The sequence below is a fragment of the Molossus molossus genome, unplaced genomic scaffold, assembly GCF_014108415.1.
Source record: "Molossus molossus isolate mMolMol1 unplaced genomic scaffold, mMolMol1.p scaffold_m16_p_10, whole genome shotgun sequence".
NCBI classification, from domain to species: domain Eukaryota; kingdom Metazoa; phylum Chordata; class Mammalia; order Chiroptera; family Molossidae; genus Molossus; species Molossus molossus.
Window position 1 is genome coordinate 44,900,424 of NW_023425345.1, and position 13,605 is coordinate 44,914,028.

Consider the following 13,605-nt stretch of genomic DNA (forward strand, 5'->3'; position numbering starts at 1 on the left):
ATACCAGCTTACCCCAAATTGTCTGCAAATATTACCAAAAAATTTAATTTGACTGGATTCCTGCCCCAAGTCCTTGGCTATAGCTGAATTCTATCTTCAAAAAGGCTTTTTGAGGATTATATTTAGATCTTCACTTACTAAAATTTAATAATATCTTCCTTAATGATCAATACCTGGTGCTTATCTTGAAAATGAAATGGAAGTAGCAGCATAACTGATCGATGGAATGATGACAGCATTGTGATTCTAGCATGTGTCTATTCATTTGTATGCAAGTATTGTTATAAGTATTTCTCTGGTTCTTGGAAGGAACTTCAGTATCATTTGAGATGCCATTAATAGTTATTTGTAATGTTAAGTGGACTGATCAAGATTCATTTAGAGCCCTGGCCAGTTTTCTCAGTGGTTAGAGCATTGGCCCATGGACCAGAGAGTCACGGGTTCAGTTCCAGTCAAGGACACATACCTAGGTTGCAGTTTGGTCTCTGGCCTGGTTGGGGTCGTGTGGGAAGCAACCAATCGATGTCGCTCTTTCAGGTCTATATTTCTCGCTCACGCATGCTCGCTCTCTCTCCCTCCCCTCTCCCCCTCCCACTCTTTCTGAAGATAAATGGAAAAGAAGTATCCTTGGGTGAGGATTTTAAAAAAAAAAGATTAATTTAGATTGTATACCAAGTACTCTATATATTTTGCTACTAAAAGTATAAACTAGAGGGTGTTATGGGGGGCATTTGTAACAAAAATAAAAAAAGTATAGACTAGAAAAATATCTGCAGATAGACCTTGAAAATATGTTTTCATTCATATGTAATGGAATTTATAGACTTTTCCCCAGTATGTATATAATGCCTTCAGAGATAAAAGTAAAATAAATTAATTATTTTAAATGTTAATTAACTTTAACCTACTTTTTTTTTTTGTTTGTTTTTGTTTTGTTTTTTTATCCTCACCCGAGGATATTTTTCCATTTTTTGTACAGATTAGAGTGGGAGGGAGAGAGAGGAAGGGAGAGAGAGAGAGAAACATCGACGTGAAGGGACACATCGAGTGGCTGCCACCCGCACAACCAACCAGGGCCGGGGACAAACTGCAACCGAAGTATGTGCCCTTAGCGGGAACCGAACCCGGGTCTCTCCGGACTGCCCGCCGACGCTCTAACCGCTGAGCCAAACTGGCCAGGGCAACTTTAACCTACTTTTAATATACCTGATACTGCAGTTCCTATTTTTAAAATAAAGCTGTGCTATTTGTGTTAGTTATGAGTAATTTATTTCTTCTGGAAAGAGAAACACATCTTAGAAGTAGTCAGAGTGGTATTATATGTTATCTAATTGAAAAACCTTGCTCTAGTAGAAGTATGATTGAGTAGACTGATAATACTCTGTTTCTTACATTTGCATATGATGAGCTGAAAGCAGATACGTTGCATTTTTCTTTCCATTAGGAGTAACAAGCTGTATTTTCAGTGGAAATTCTAAGGATTGGTAATTGCTTAGCTTTCACCGTGTAAAAGTTTAGCCTGTCCCCGTTGGGTTGGATAAAGCCCGTGAAGCACCTTTGGTGGGTGTGCAGTTGCACTGAAGAGAAAACAGACTTATATTGTCGCCTGGCATTCCTGCCGTGTGAAAGCAGTGGTGACAAGCGGCTGTGCTGCAGCGCAGGTGCGATTGCACCGGTCTCTGCTGCTCCCAGAGGCCAGGGAAGATTCATGTATCAGGCTTTCAGCCTTTTGGTTCCTTGTGGTTACAAGTTATAAAACCCACTCAAACTATCTTTAGCAAGTAAAAGGAAAATATTGAAAGCTTATGGGGATTTCTTGTGGAACACAGGCGGAAACCAGGTTTGGAGCCTGGAACTGGAAGACCATCAGGCAGTTGCTCTTCCTAACTCCCCTTCTGTCTCCCCATGCCTCCCTACCCAACTGCTGTCCACGTTTCCTCTGTTCCTTGGCATTATCAGTGCCGTACACACAGTTCATAATCTTGTAAACCCAGGGATTCATCTTCCTCACCAAAATCCCCTAAACTCTATCTTCTGTAAATACATGGTTTTCATTTGGCATATAATATACATATAGCTGGCAGAGAGGTCTCTCTCAAGATGTGGGGTGGAGGTGGGAAGGGACAACTAAGCGGAACCTGCAGAAGCTGCCTCGATACTGGAGTGAGAGTTCATCATGACCACCGTTAGTGTCCCATCCCTTCTCTGGCTCCTTTGGGCTCCGTGACTGTTAGCAACCCCCGCTGCCATCCTCTTTACTACAAAAGACACTATGGCAAATATTTAAGTCTCTCATAACTATTGTATTAGCGAGAACTTTTTTTATGTGGAGCAGAAAATTCACAATACCTTGAATACTGTAACAAAAATGGAAGTTTTTCTAAACTATATTACATACAAAATAATTAAACTGTTCCGATATCACAGAAAACAGAAAAAGTAGCACAACAGCACGTGTGTACTGAAACCATAACTTGGTCACAGTGAGACTTGGAGAAATTTCACAGTAGGAAACGTGATTTCCCCTAAAATCAGCTTTATAATACAGAATTTTAATGATGAAAAGAAAGGGGTGAAAGAGTGAATGTACCTGAATCACCTTGGCAAAAAAAGCTAAAGAATTAACCTCCCCTGCAGAACACATTGAAAATGTCCCGTTTCCACTATCGAGTGCTCTTCAGCCAGCCCAGCACGGGTGGTCTAGAGCAGCAGTCCTTTTCCCAGCATGTGGCAGTCGGGGTTGCTAACAGTCACGGAACCCAAAGGTGCCAGAGAAGGGATGGGAACACTAACGGTGGTCATGATGAACTCTCACTCCAGTATCGAGGCAGCTTCTGCAGGTTCCGCTTAGTTGTCCCTCCCCACCTCCACCCCACATCTTGAGGAAAAGGACTGCTTGAGGAAGGGGGCTGATCCGACCTGTGCGCTTTTCTTAAATGTATCTCAGTGGCATCCCTGAGGCTACATGGGAAAATAATCCAAGTTTCAGGTTACACTGGGAACATGAGAAAGTATTAGACAGGTAGCACACACACAAATAATGTCTAACTGCCTCATGATAGTTCAGAATCATGGTCAGTGACCTGCCTTCCAGCCCCCTCCAAGTCACTTGCTTTACACCGCTCTTCAAAACCAAGCAGAAGAATTTATCTTTGTCAAGGATTTAGCCTCAGTTAGGCTTTATTTCTGTTATGGATTTACATAATTCTTGTGATTTATAGCAGCAGTATGGTAAGGGGTAAATTAGAAACCTAGGCTGTGAATGTTAATTATACTTCTTCAAACTAACTACTTCTACTCTCTCTGCTTCATTATTTTTATAAAATGAGAGAGCAATTTCAGAATACTTGTTAGGATTCCTGGTACATAAAGAATGTGAAAGCCTATATGAAAATATTGTTAATGACTTAATGTTTCTTATATGCCAATAATTTCTAAACGTTATTTTGTTTAAACAAACAAAAGCCCTTTAAAATTGTAACCCATAACCATTTCTAGATATAAAGACCTTTGTCTACATAGGGCTCCTTCTCCATTCTCCTTGAATTCTTCCTTACTTTCTTTAGCCTTAGTCAAATCTAAAACATGACTTTTTTGTACAGTCAGGACTTTGGACTTTTCTGTACTTTGGCCTTTTTTTTTATCCTCACTCGAGGACATTTTTGCATTTATCTTCAGATAGGGTGGCAGGGAGAGAGGATGGAAGAGAGAGAGAGAGAGAGAGAGAGAGAAACATCAATGCAAGAGAGACATACCAACTGGTTGCCACCCACACAACCCCAACCAGGGCTGGGGACAAACTGCAACCGAGGCACATGCTCTTAGCAGGAACCGAACCCCGGTCTGTCTGGTCTGCGGGCCGATGCTCAACCACTGAGCCACACCAGCTGGGCTTTTCTTTTTCTTTTTTAAAGAAATACAATATTACAGATATAGATAAAACCCCTCTCATATCCCTGCTGGCTCCCTCCCTTCCCACAGCTGTTATTTGTGTGTGTGTGTTTAAATCCTCACCCAAGGATATTTTTCCATTGTTTTTCAGACAGAGTGGGAGGGAAGGAGGGGGGGGGGGATAGAGAGAGAGAGAGAGAGAAATAGAGAAAGAGAAAGAAAAAACATAGATGTGAGAGAGACACATTGATTGGTTACCTCCCGTATACACCTCAACTGGGCAGGGATCAAACCTGCAACCCAGGTATGCACCCTTGACTAGGATTTGAACCCGTGACCCTTCAGTGTGTGGGCCAACGCTCTAACCACTGAGCTGAACCAGCCAGGGATGGAAGTTTATAGTTATTGATTCAATTTCTTTCATAGATATAGGCCTGTTCAGATGATCTATTCATCCTTGTTTGAGTTTAGGTACACTGTGTCTTTCAAGGAATTGGTGCATTTCATCTAAGTTATCAAATGAGCAGGCATAGAGCTATTAATAATATTCCTTTATTATCCTTTTAATATTCATGAGGTCAGTAGTGATCACCTCTGTTTCAATTTTGATATTAATAATTTGTGTCTTTTCTCTTTTTTTTCTTGGTTAGCCTGGCTATCTTTTCAAAGAACCAGCTTTTGGTTTAGTGATTTTCTGATTTCCTGTTTTCATTTTCATTGCTTACTTTGCATTTAATCTCTCTTTTTCTTGTTTTCTAGTTTAGAGTATTAACCTTATATCTTTATTTTTTTCTAATATGTATTTTTTATAAATACATAAATTCCTAAGCACTGCTTTTTGAAAAGATGTTTTTATTGGTTTTTTAGAGAGAGAGGAAGGGGGAGAGAGATAGAAACATCGATGTGAGAGAGAAACACTGATCAGCTGCCTCCTGCACTCCTCCCACTGAGTACTTAGTCCGCAACCCGGGCATGTGCCCTGACCAGGAATCGAACCGGGACCTCTCAGTTCTTGGGATGACGCTCAATCCACTGAGCCACACCCGCTGGGCTCTAAGCACTGCTTTTGCTACATCTCACAAATTTTCAAGTTGTATTTTCATTTAGTTAAAAATATTTTTAAATTTCTCTTGCGACTTCTTTGATCTGTGTGTTATTTAGAAGTGTGTTGTTTAATCTCCAAATTTTGAGATTTTTCTATCTCTGTTGATTTCTAATTTAATTCCATTATGGTATGAGAGCCTATTTTGTATGATTTCTGTTTTTTCAATCTGTTAAGGTGTGTTTTATAGTGCAGGATGTTGTCTGTTCTGGTGAATATTCCATGTGAGCTTGAAAAAACATGTGTCAATTTCTAAATGGGTTTCACCAGCCCCAACCACCGTGTCTGCAGTGCAGCCTGCACTTCCTCTGGGGTGCTCAGGGAGGATCGTTTCTTTGCCTGTCCATTCTCCAGAGACCACCTTGTTCCTTGGCTGGGAGCTCCTTCCTCCATCTTTAATGCTCATCATTCCACCTCTGTTTCTGTGGTCACATTTCCTTTTTTTTTTCCTTTTCCCCTGGCCCTCCTGCATTCCTTTTTTTAAGGATTCTTGTGATTACATTTTCTCTACCTGGACATTCCAGGATAATCTCTCTATCTCAAAATCCTTAACATAATCCTATCTGCAGAGTTCTTTATACCATGTAAGGTAACATACTCAGGGTTCCAGAGTCCAGGATATGGACATCCTGGGTGTGGGGTAAGGGCGTTGTTCAGCCTGGTAGTCAGGATTTGACTCAGGAAGCCTCCTCACGGAACTTCTCTTTTCTTTTCAGCCTCTATACCACCTTCTACATCTGAATGTTTCCTTTACGCTTTAATTGTTTGTATTCACCTTTCCAGCCAGGATGGTCACAGGACTTACAAGCGTTTGAACCAAATGAGTTCGGGTTAAGGGAATTGTATGGAATGCCGAGGCATCAACAGTAGAGAAAATGATCGTTCTTATTTGATTACCCAGCTCTTTAAGGCCTTGTGTGTGTCTCACATTTGCAGTTAACAATTACTTCCTAATATTAATATAAATTAAATTATAAATTAAATATTAACATACGTATATGCATATATATTTAAATTTCGTAGCCTCCTGTGGCTATTGTTTTAGATAGCACAGCTCTAGTCTCTAACATTGACCACATTGCTCTTACAGTACTGTAACGCTAATGCTGAGGAAAGTGTCTGAGCCCAGCCGGTGTGGCTCAGTGGTTGAGTGTTGACCCATGTACCAGGAGGTCGCTGGTTTGATTGCCAGTCAGAGCACATGCCCAGGTTGTGGGCCTGATCCCCAGAGTGGGGCATGCAGGGAGCGGCCAGTCGATGTTTCTGTCTGTCTCTCCCTCTCCCTTCATCTCTTTCTAAAATCAATAAAGAAAAATTTTTAAAAAAATACTATGAAGTGTCTGAGATGAAAATTTTAACAACTCATGTTGTCTTAATTTTTGGATCAGAGTTAAGGCCTAAAACAATACATTTTAGAGACATTTTCTGTCATTACAGGTATTTTAGGTAGAACAAACTTGCCACTGAGTTTGTTTAGCCAGATACTCTTCTTCTAGTCACCAGCAGCATAATTAATAGTAAAACACCTTGGTAGTTTATTTTATCATATTCCTTTATTCCTAGAAGTGCTTTGTGAGAATTTAACTATTAACACAGGCTACTATAATAAAGAACTGTGCGAAACCACCTTTGGATAGTGTTTTTATTATACTGGCAAATTTAACTACATTTTTTTGCAGTTTATGTGAACCCCACCCAAACTTTAACCTGTTTCCAATTTTGATGAGGTCCAATCAGGGGAAAAAGCAACAACAAAATAATCTTCCTGTGTGGCCTTTAGATAGCAAATTTGAAGATTATAATGCATTTCTAGCTTGGGACCATAAGCAAACAAACTCTCCTACAGATAACTACACCCTTCCTGTTTGGGACTGAGTTTACTGTGGAACAGATTTCGGAAATAGGTTTCTGACAGTTGTGAATTTTATTTATAAAATGTTGGAGGGTGTGGTTCTTCCTTTAACAAAAAGCTAATTATTTCCTGTCTAATACCCTACCAGTGCATTTGAAGCAGTCTTTTTAAGGCAAATTTACCCTTTAGTAGAGGATTACATTGCTTTGGGGCAGTTCTGGTTGTTCTTGTCAACTAATGTACAGCATTTTTCTGTTTCAGTGAATAATTCAAAAGGGACTTACAATTAAGAAATAAAACATAGTCTTTAAATACTTCTGTTATCTTGTCTCCAGTGATAATATTTTACAATTTAAATGAATGTATGAATATATTTTAATATGGTTTTTACTTTTGATATGCAAATATGTAGCATATTTATGTTCTGTAAATATGCTAAATAAAGAGTTAGAGTTTAGGTAAAACAGCAGATTTACATTAAAGAATTTGCAGGTTAATTCACAGTGTAACATTATCCTCATCTAGTACATCTGTTATAAAGAAGCCTATAACATTTAGGCCACCCACAAAGTGGTCTGCTGAGGCCTGCGGTTGGCGTTAGAATGCTGCTATTATGTGGGCTGACTGGTTTGGTAAGGAATTTACCTCCACTAAGACTGAAACATCATGGTTCTGACTTTCCCCCGTGGGGGATGCATTGGCTTGACTTGGGTACTGTGTTAGACCAGTTAATATGCTCTGTTGCCTTGACATCATATATAATATGTGAATGGTATACTGTTTTCTGTGTTGCTTTATTATCAATTCTGGGTCATGTAAATCTTAGGATAAACTGGAATAAATGGTTGGCTTAAATAGCTGAATTAAACTTACTTGCTAGTATAAGTACATTTCATCATTATTTAGCATAAGTGTGTGTGTGAAAGCAGCTAAGGGCTTTATGTATTTTAATTTCTCTATCATTTGAAGAACTTCATCCTATTAATTTCTTTTAGGTTTATGAATGGTTTTCAAGAGCAAGGACATGAATTTAATATAATTTAGCAAGACAGTAGTGAGAATCAAAATTAAATATTCATCTTTAAATATCTAGAAGATTACTGATAACATATTTTTAAGGAATCAAATATTGTAGCCATTTAAAAAATACAGTAACAACCACCACATCTAGCAGTGATTGAGGAATAAATACTATCATAAGGCAAGCAATATCTCAAATTTAGTTTTCTAAATGAGCAAAATTCTTTTTCTGAGAATTAACATATTATGTTGTTCTTGTTAAATTTAGAAAAGTCAGAATAATAGTTCTTTTACATCAGATAATTTGTATTTCACTTAATTTTTATGGAGAGTTAACTAATTTTTTTTAAATACATGAATTACAAAGTATGAAAAATAAATCTAAAATTTATTTTGTGACTACAAATTAAAGAAATGACATTTCCTTAATAGTGTGGAGAAACAGCAATTTTTGGACAGGAAATAACATCTAATTGCCACTGATAAAAATTATATACATATTAAAGTAAAATATAAACATTGAGGTAGAAAATATGTACATATGTATATATAATATGTGTGTATTTATATATACATATGTGTGCACACATGCACAACCATGTGCATGTATAACATTGTTTTGATCTTAACTCTGCCTTGGTGAATTGTTGTTTTTTTAAATCCTCACCCGATAATATTTTTCCATTTATTTTCAGACAAAGTGGTGGTGGTGGTGGGGGTGGGAAACATTGATGTGAGAGAGACACATTGATTGGTTGCCTCCTGCACGACCCCAATCAGAGCCAGGTATGTGCCCTTGACAGGAATCGAACCCATGACTCTTTGGTCTGGGTCTAACTGCTGAGCCAAACCAGCCAGGGCTCTGACTTAGTGAATTTATAGTTTTTATAACTTGAAAAGTTTTTTCAAATAGATGCTTTAGGCATTCTTATAGTTGTTTGTTGTATACTAAACAGAACTTTGAATTTGTCATCTGGTCATAGTTCAAACAAATAATCTGAAGTTGAGGGCTCAGAAATTTATTTCTTCCAAATAAGAAAATGAGTAAAACCATTAATGTGCCTTACCTCACTAGTCTTTGTTCCTAGCCCTTTTACCTCTAGTCTGATGTCCTTTTTGTAGACTGCCTTTTACATAACTTCTACAGTTAGTGAACTGGTATAGCATTGTTTTTCTACACATTGAACTTGTCGGCAAACCTCAAAGATAGAAGTTAAAGGGCCTTTGGTAACAGTGACTACTCAGGGCCAGCAGAGGTTCAGCTGTATTACTGTCTCCCTTTTCAACTTGAGGATCATACTTCTGCCAACTGAACGAGCTCAATCTTTGATTATTTTCACTTTTAGCTAACTACAATGTATTTCACCTTTCTAGGTTTACCGACAAGACTGTGAAACTTTCGGGATGGTTGTGAAAATGCTGATTGAAAAAGATCCTTCATTAGAAAAATCCATACAGTTTGCATTGAGACAGAATTTACATGAAATAGGTGAGCGGTGTGTTGAAGAACTCAAGCATTTCATTGCAGAGTATGACGCCTCTAGTCAAGACTTCGGAGAACCTTTTTAGACATTTACTTGCTCAGGCAAAAAGAATGGGTCTAGATTTTTTTTTCCCCCTGGATTGTGTAAATCCTTAATATATGGATTTTTGTGATGAAAGTAACTACTTTATGATAGTTGACCACCTTTCCAATATCAAATGAACATCTAAAATAGTGTTAAGATATTTTAATTAGAATTTGTTTTATCTACATGTAGAGCCTCCTAATCCATTACTTATCTTTTCCCCTCTACAGTGATGGGTCAAGTAAGGTTTCGAGCCCTGGAGAACAGCTCTCTGTACTTACTCCTGTTCTGTAGTCTTCCACAGTATGTGATCATTTCATTTGGTCACACTGGTGTAATTTTTAGAGGTCATTCCACTTAAACATAATCTTTTTTGCATTTCATAGTCAATGATACCATGTGAAAATGTTAGAATTCTAAATTGTGATCTTACTGACTTGTTGCTTGCTTATCTTAGGCTTTGTACATTTTAATATGTTTAAGTATTAGATCTAAATAAACTGAATACTTTGGTATCTTAGAGAGTATTTGCTTTGAGTATACATTCTCATTGTGGTAACTAGAGCACTTAAATCTCTTAAAAGACACCTCACAGTAAAATCCTGTTTCTCCAAGTAAATGAACCTAAATTTCTTCTATTAAAATCATCCTGAAATTCTTGTGTCTTACACAACATCATATATAGGGAATTTGAGGTGAAAGATGAGGGCTGTTTTAAATTTCTAGTTGAAAGAGAAAAATGTAGAATTTGAGGGAGTAGTAGAGCTTCATTTTTTCTGTTGGCCCATATTCTCCATCTCAAGAAAGGTGACTGAGAACATATCCATGATTAAACCATTTACCGATTGTGCTTTTGGTAATCTCTTTGTATTCCAACGAGTTTTTTGTTCTGCTGCCCTTTTAAGGGGGTTCTTAGCCCTTCAAAAGTGTTCTTGGAAGAAACAAAGCGGAGTAGATAGTAAGCCTAGCACAGCTACCTTTCACCAAGCAGTCTATGTAAACCGTCCTTCGTGAGCTAGCCATCCAAGTAACAGGTTAGTTCATCTAACTGGGACATTTAGGATATTCCACTCATTCCCTGATTACGTCCAGCTGCCCAGTGGCATTAAGCCAAAATATGTAATTTTGTGGCATTACTTAGGAAACCTTTAAAATTATGTTTGTTATTACTATCCAGTGTATTATCCTCCCATCCTCTTTCCATTTCCACTCTCTGCTCACTTGAATTATGGCATCATTGCCTTTATTGATACTATCTTAACAGCTACCCCAGAATAGATAAACATTTTATGAAATGTGGAAATAATTTAAGCAGACCCTATAATAGGTACCTCAAAATATGTATTATGCCATTCCACAGATTTAAAATTGAATTGATGGCAACAATTATTTTCTTAAGTTTCCTGTATAAGACCACCTTGAATTTTTATTTTTGCCATTAATATGTAGTACATAAGCCAAAACTCAACCCCATATATCATCTCTGGTATTCTTTTCTAATATGAACAATGATTCTGTTTGTTATAACCACTGTATGAAAGACTAAAAGTAGTGATTTGGTTTCTCTCCTGCCCTCATGTTTTTCTTCTCCTTAAATGTTTTAGTTCCAGGATCCATTTTCTTTAGTCAAGATGTCACAGTTTAAAAACAAAAACAAAAAACTTGAGAAACTACCATGGAGGCAAAAGAATTGTTCACTCTTTTGAAATTCATTACATTACAGAGCTTTTACTCACAGATGCATTTAAATGTAGGTTCAGCAGATATTTTTTTTCTTCCTCCTTCCCCCAAATTATACTCAACATTTAATGCTGTTCATAGCTTGCCATCAGCATTATTTTGATAGGCTCGTCAGTGTTAAATCTGTTTTTTTTAAAGCTTTAAAGTCTAATTTTAGGATAGATTGATTTAGATGTGTACCAGAGTGTGTATTTTGCAAAATGTTCTTCATTAAAAAAATTTGTTTATAAATTATCCATTGTTTTTGAGTATGCCCAATTGGTGTGATAAAATTTTCATTGTCATTAAAGCCTTGATGATCAAAAGGGGAAAGCTGATATTGTGAAGCTTTTTGTGAATTTTTAAAAGTGCAAAATAAAGCAAACAGGTTTAAATAATTAGATTGTCCTTTTTCTTTTCAACAGGCTTGAAGTGTTGCGCTGAAATGTAGATTTTTATTCCTTTCTATTGCAAGATTACTCCTTTGTGTTCAGTTCACCTACTCAGCAGAATGGAGGAAGTTTGAGAATTGAGAAACTATTACCTTTGGTGTCTTAGGGAGTCTTGGTATCTGAGAAAGCAGTGAAACAGAGCATCGAGCACGCAGTAGTGCCCAGCAAGTGTGTAATTATGAACCCGAGTTTCAGGGAATTGCAGGATTAAACTCCTACGTCTTTATGGTGACCTCTGGAGGGCTCAGGGACCACGCTGTCTTTGTGACCCCCATTCCTAGCATAGTGTGGAATGTTTTGTTTTAGGTACTCACATTTGTTGAGGCTTCACAGAGGAAGTGAAAGTTGACCCCTGGGTCTTGGAGCAATAGGATTTATTCAAGCATTAGACAGTCAAGGAGGAGGGAATAGCAGAGGGACTGAAGCAGGTCGGGGAAGATTCTTGATGGGGGACAAATGTCACTTGATGAGAAAAAGGTAGGCTGAGAGCAGAATGTGAAAGGTTTTGAATGCTTGTAACTGTCCTTTCTCTCCTACTTAATGAGGTTTGGAAATAATACTTTTGTATTTATTCTTGCCAAAAATGTTGATTTCTCACATACCCTGAGCCAGGTCCTAGGCCCAGAACCGCTTGAAGGTAGGGAGGCCAGACCCCTGTGAGAAAGGACTCTGCTCCACTGCCAGAATGTTGCACGGTGCTTTCAGCTTCATTTTGGTTTTGTGCCAAAGATCCTCAACCCCAAGACTCTGACAGTTCTTTGGCAAAAACTTTGGAGACAGTGGTCTGGTCATCCCTGAAGTATTCGTAGTGAACATGTTCAGTGTTGCAGGATACTGGCCACGCAGTGGCTGTCACGCCGCTGAGGCTGGGCCTGGAGCTCCTGCAGTGGCCACCGCGCCGCACCGGGCTCCTGGGATACGCACAGTACTTCAGCATCTCCTTCCTGTCAGTTCCCTCGAGAGCACTGATGGTACCCAAGTCAGTGATACAAAAAAGAGGGACTAGTAACTGAGGTAGTTAGAGTATATTATCTCCTTTTTCCAAGGTAATGGAGTCAACATCGAGTCACACAATTGCCACATTAGGACTATATTTGTTGTGTTCCCCTTGCAATCAGGTGTGACCAAGTTAGACTGAGTTCTCCTGCATGGAATTTGAGCGGAAGTACTGCTGCTTCTGGTGCGGGGCCCTTAGGCCGATGGCTGTGCCTCCTCCATGCTCTCTTATCCCTTCCCGAACGGTAGAAGTAGCAACCCAGCCTTCATTCATGGCAGAGTGTAAGAGGGAAGGAGCCCGATCCCTGCGTGACCACATGGGGTGTTGATCTGTCGCATGAAAGAGGAATCAGTGTCTTTATTGTTTAAGCCACATGATTGGTTTCTGGTTAGCTCACTTGTGTTCAAATGAATCTAAATACAGTTGAGGGTTAGCTTCACCGACGCTGCCCCTGGCTGGCTGCCCTGGCCCCACATTTCCACTGTACCTGATCTTGGAGTAGTGGGGCCTGATCCTGTGAAAGGCCTTGCCAGTCCACTGAGCTTGTTTCAAGTGTATTTGAAATGTCACTTGATGAGAAATATCATTAAAGCTTCGTGCACTTTGGTACAGCAATAGAGACAGCTTGATTCTATAGCACACTGATTTTTGAGCTCTGCTCCCACAGATTAATGGTGTTCTAATGATAGACCATTGTCACTAAAATTGTATAAGGTTTTAAATTGTCTTTCACATTCATGTGTGTGTATGTGTGAAATGGTACAGGTTTTTTGAAATATAAACATTCAAGAACATGTAAAATAACCAGAATATAGACACTTGCTGCGAGGGGACGTCTGTCCTCCACTGCCTGGGTGACCCGTGCGCTGTCGCCTTTTCCTGCCTAGAATACATAGAAGGGTGTGTGGCCTTTGGGACTGCATCCAGGGCCCTGTTTCCGGGGTCACCTGCTGGCACTCACAAGCTCTCTGGCTGAGACCCTGCCACTGCCTGAGGGCACCGAG

The 13,605-nt window shown here is 38.9% G+C and overlaps 1 protein-coding gene across 4 annotated transcripts in view; it reads left to right on the top strand.

The window, feature by feature from the left end:
• PPHLN1 (periphilin 1) overlaps positions 1-11,550 on the top strand; it is a 129,210-nt gene extending 117,660 nt beyond the window's left edge. For all 4 annotated transcript variants that reach the window (XM_036251402.1, XM_036251403.1, XM_036251401.1 and 1 more), the window contains one exon: positions 9,240-11,550. In XM_036251402.1, coding sequence (XP_036107295.1) covers positions 9,240-9,434 — 195 coding nt within the window. In that variant the 3' untranslated portion in view covers positions 9,435-11,550. The remainder of the gene's footprint in view (positions 1-9,239) is intronic.
• The last annotated feature ends 2,055 nt before the right edge of the window (positions 11,551-13,605 follow it).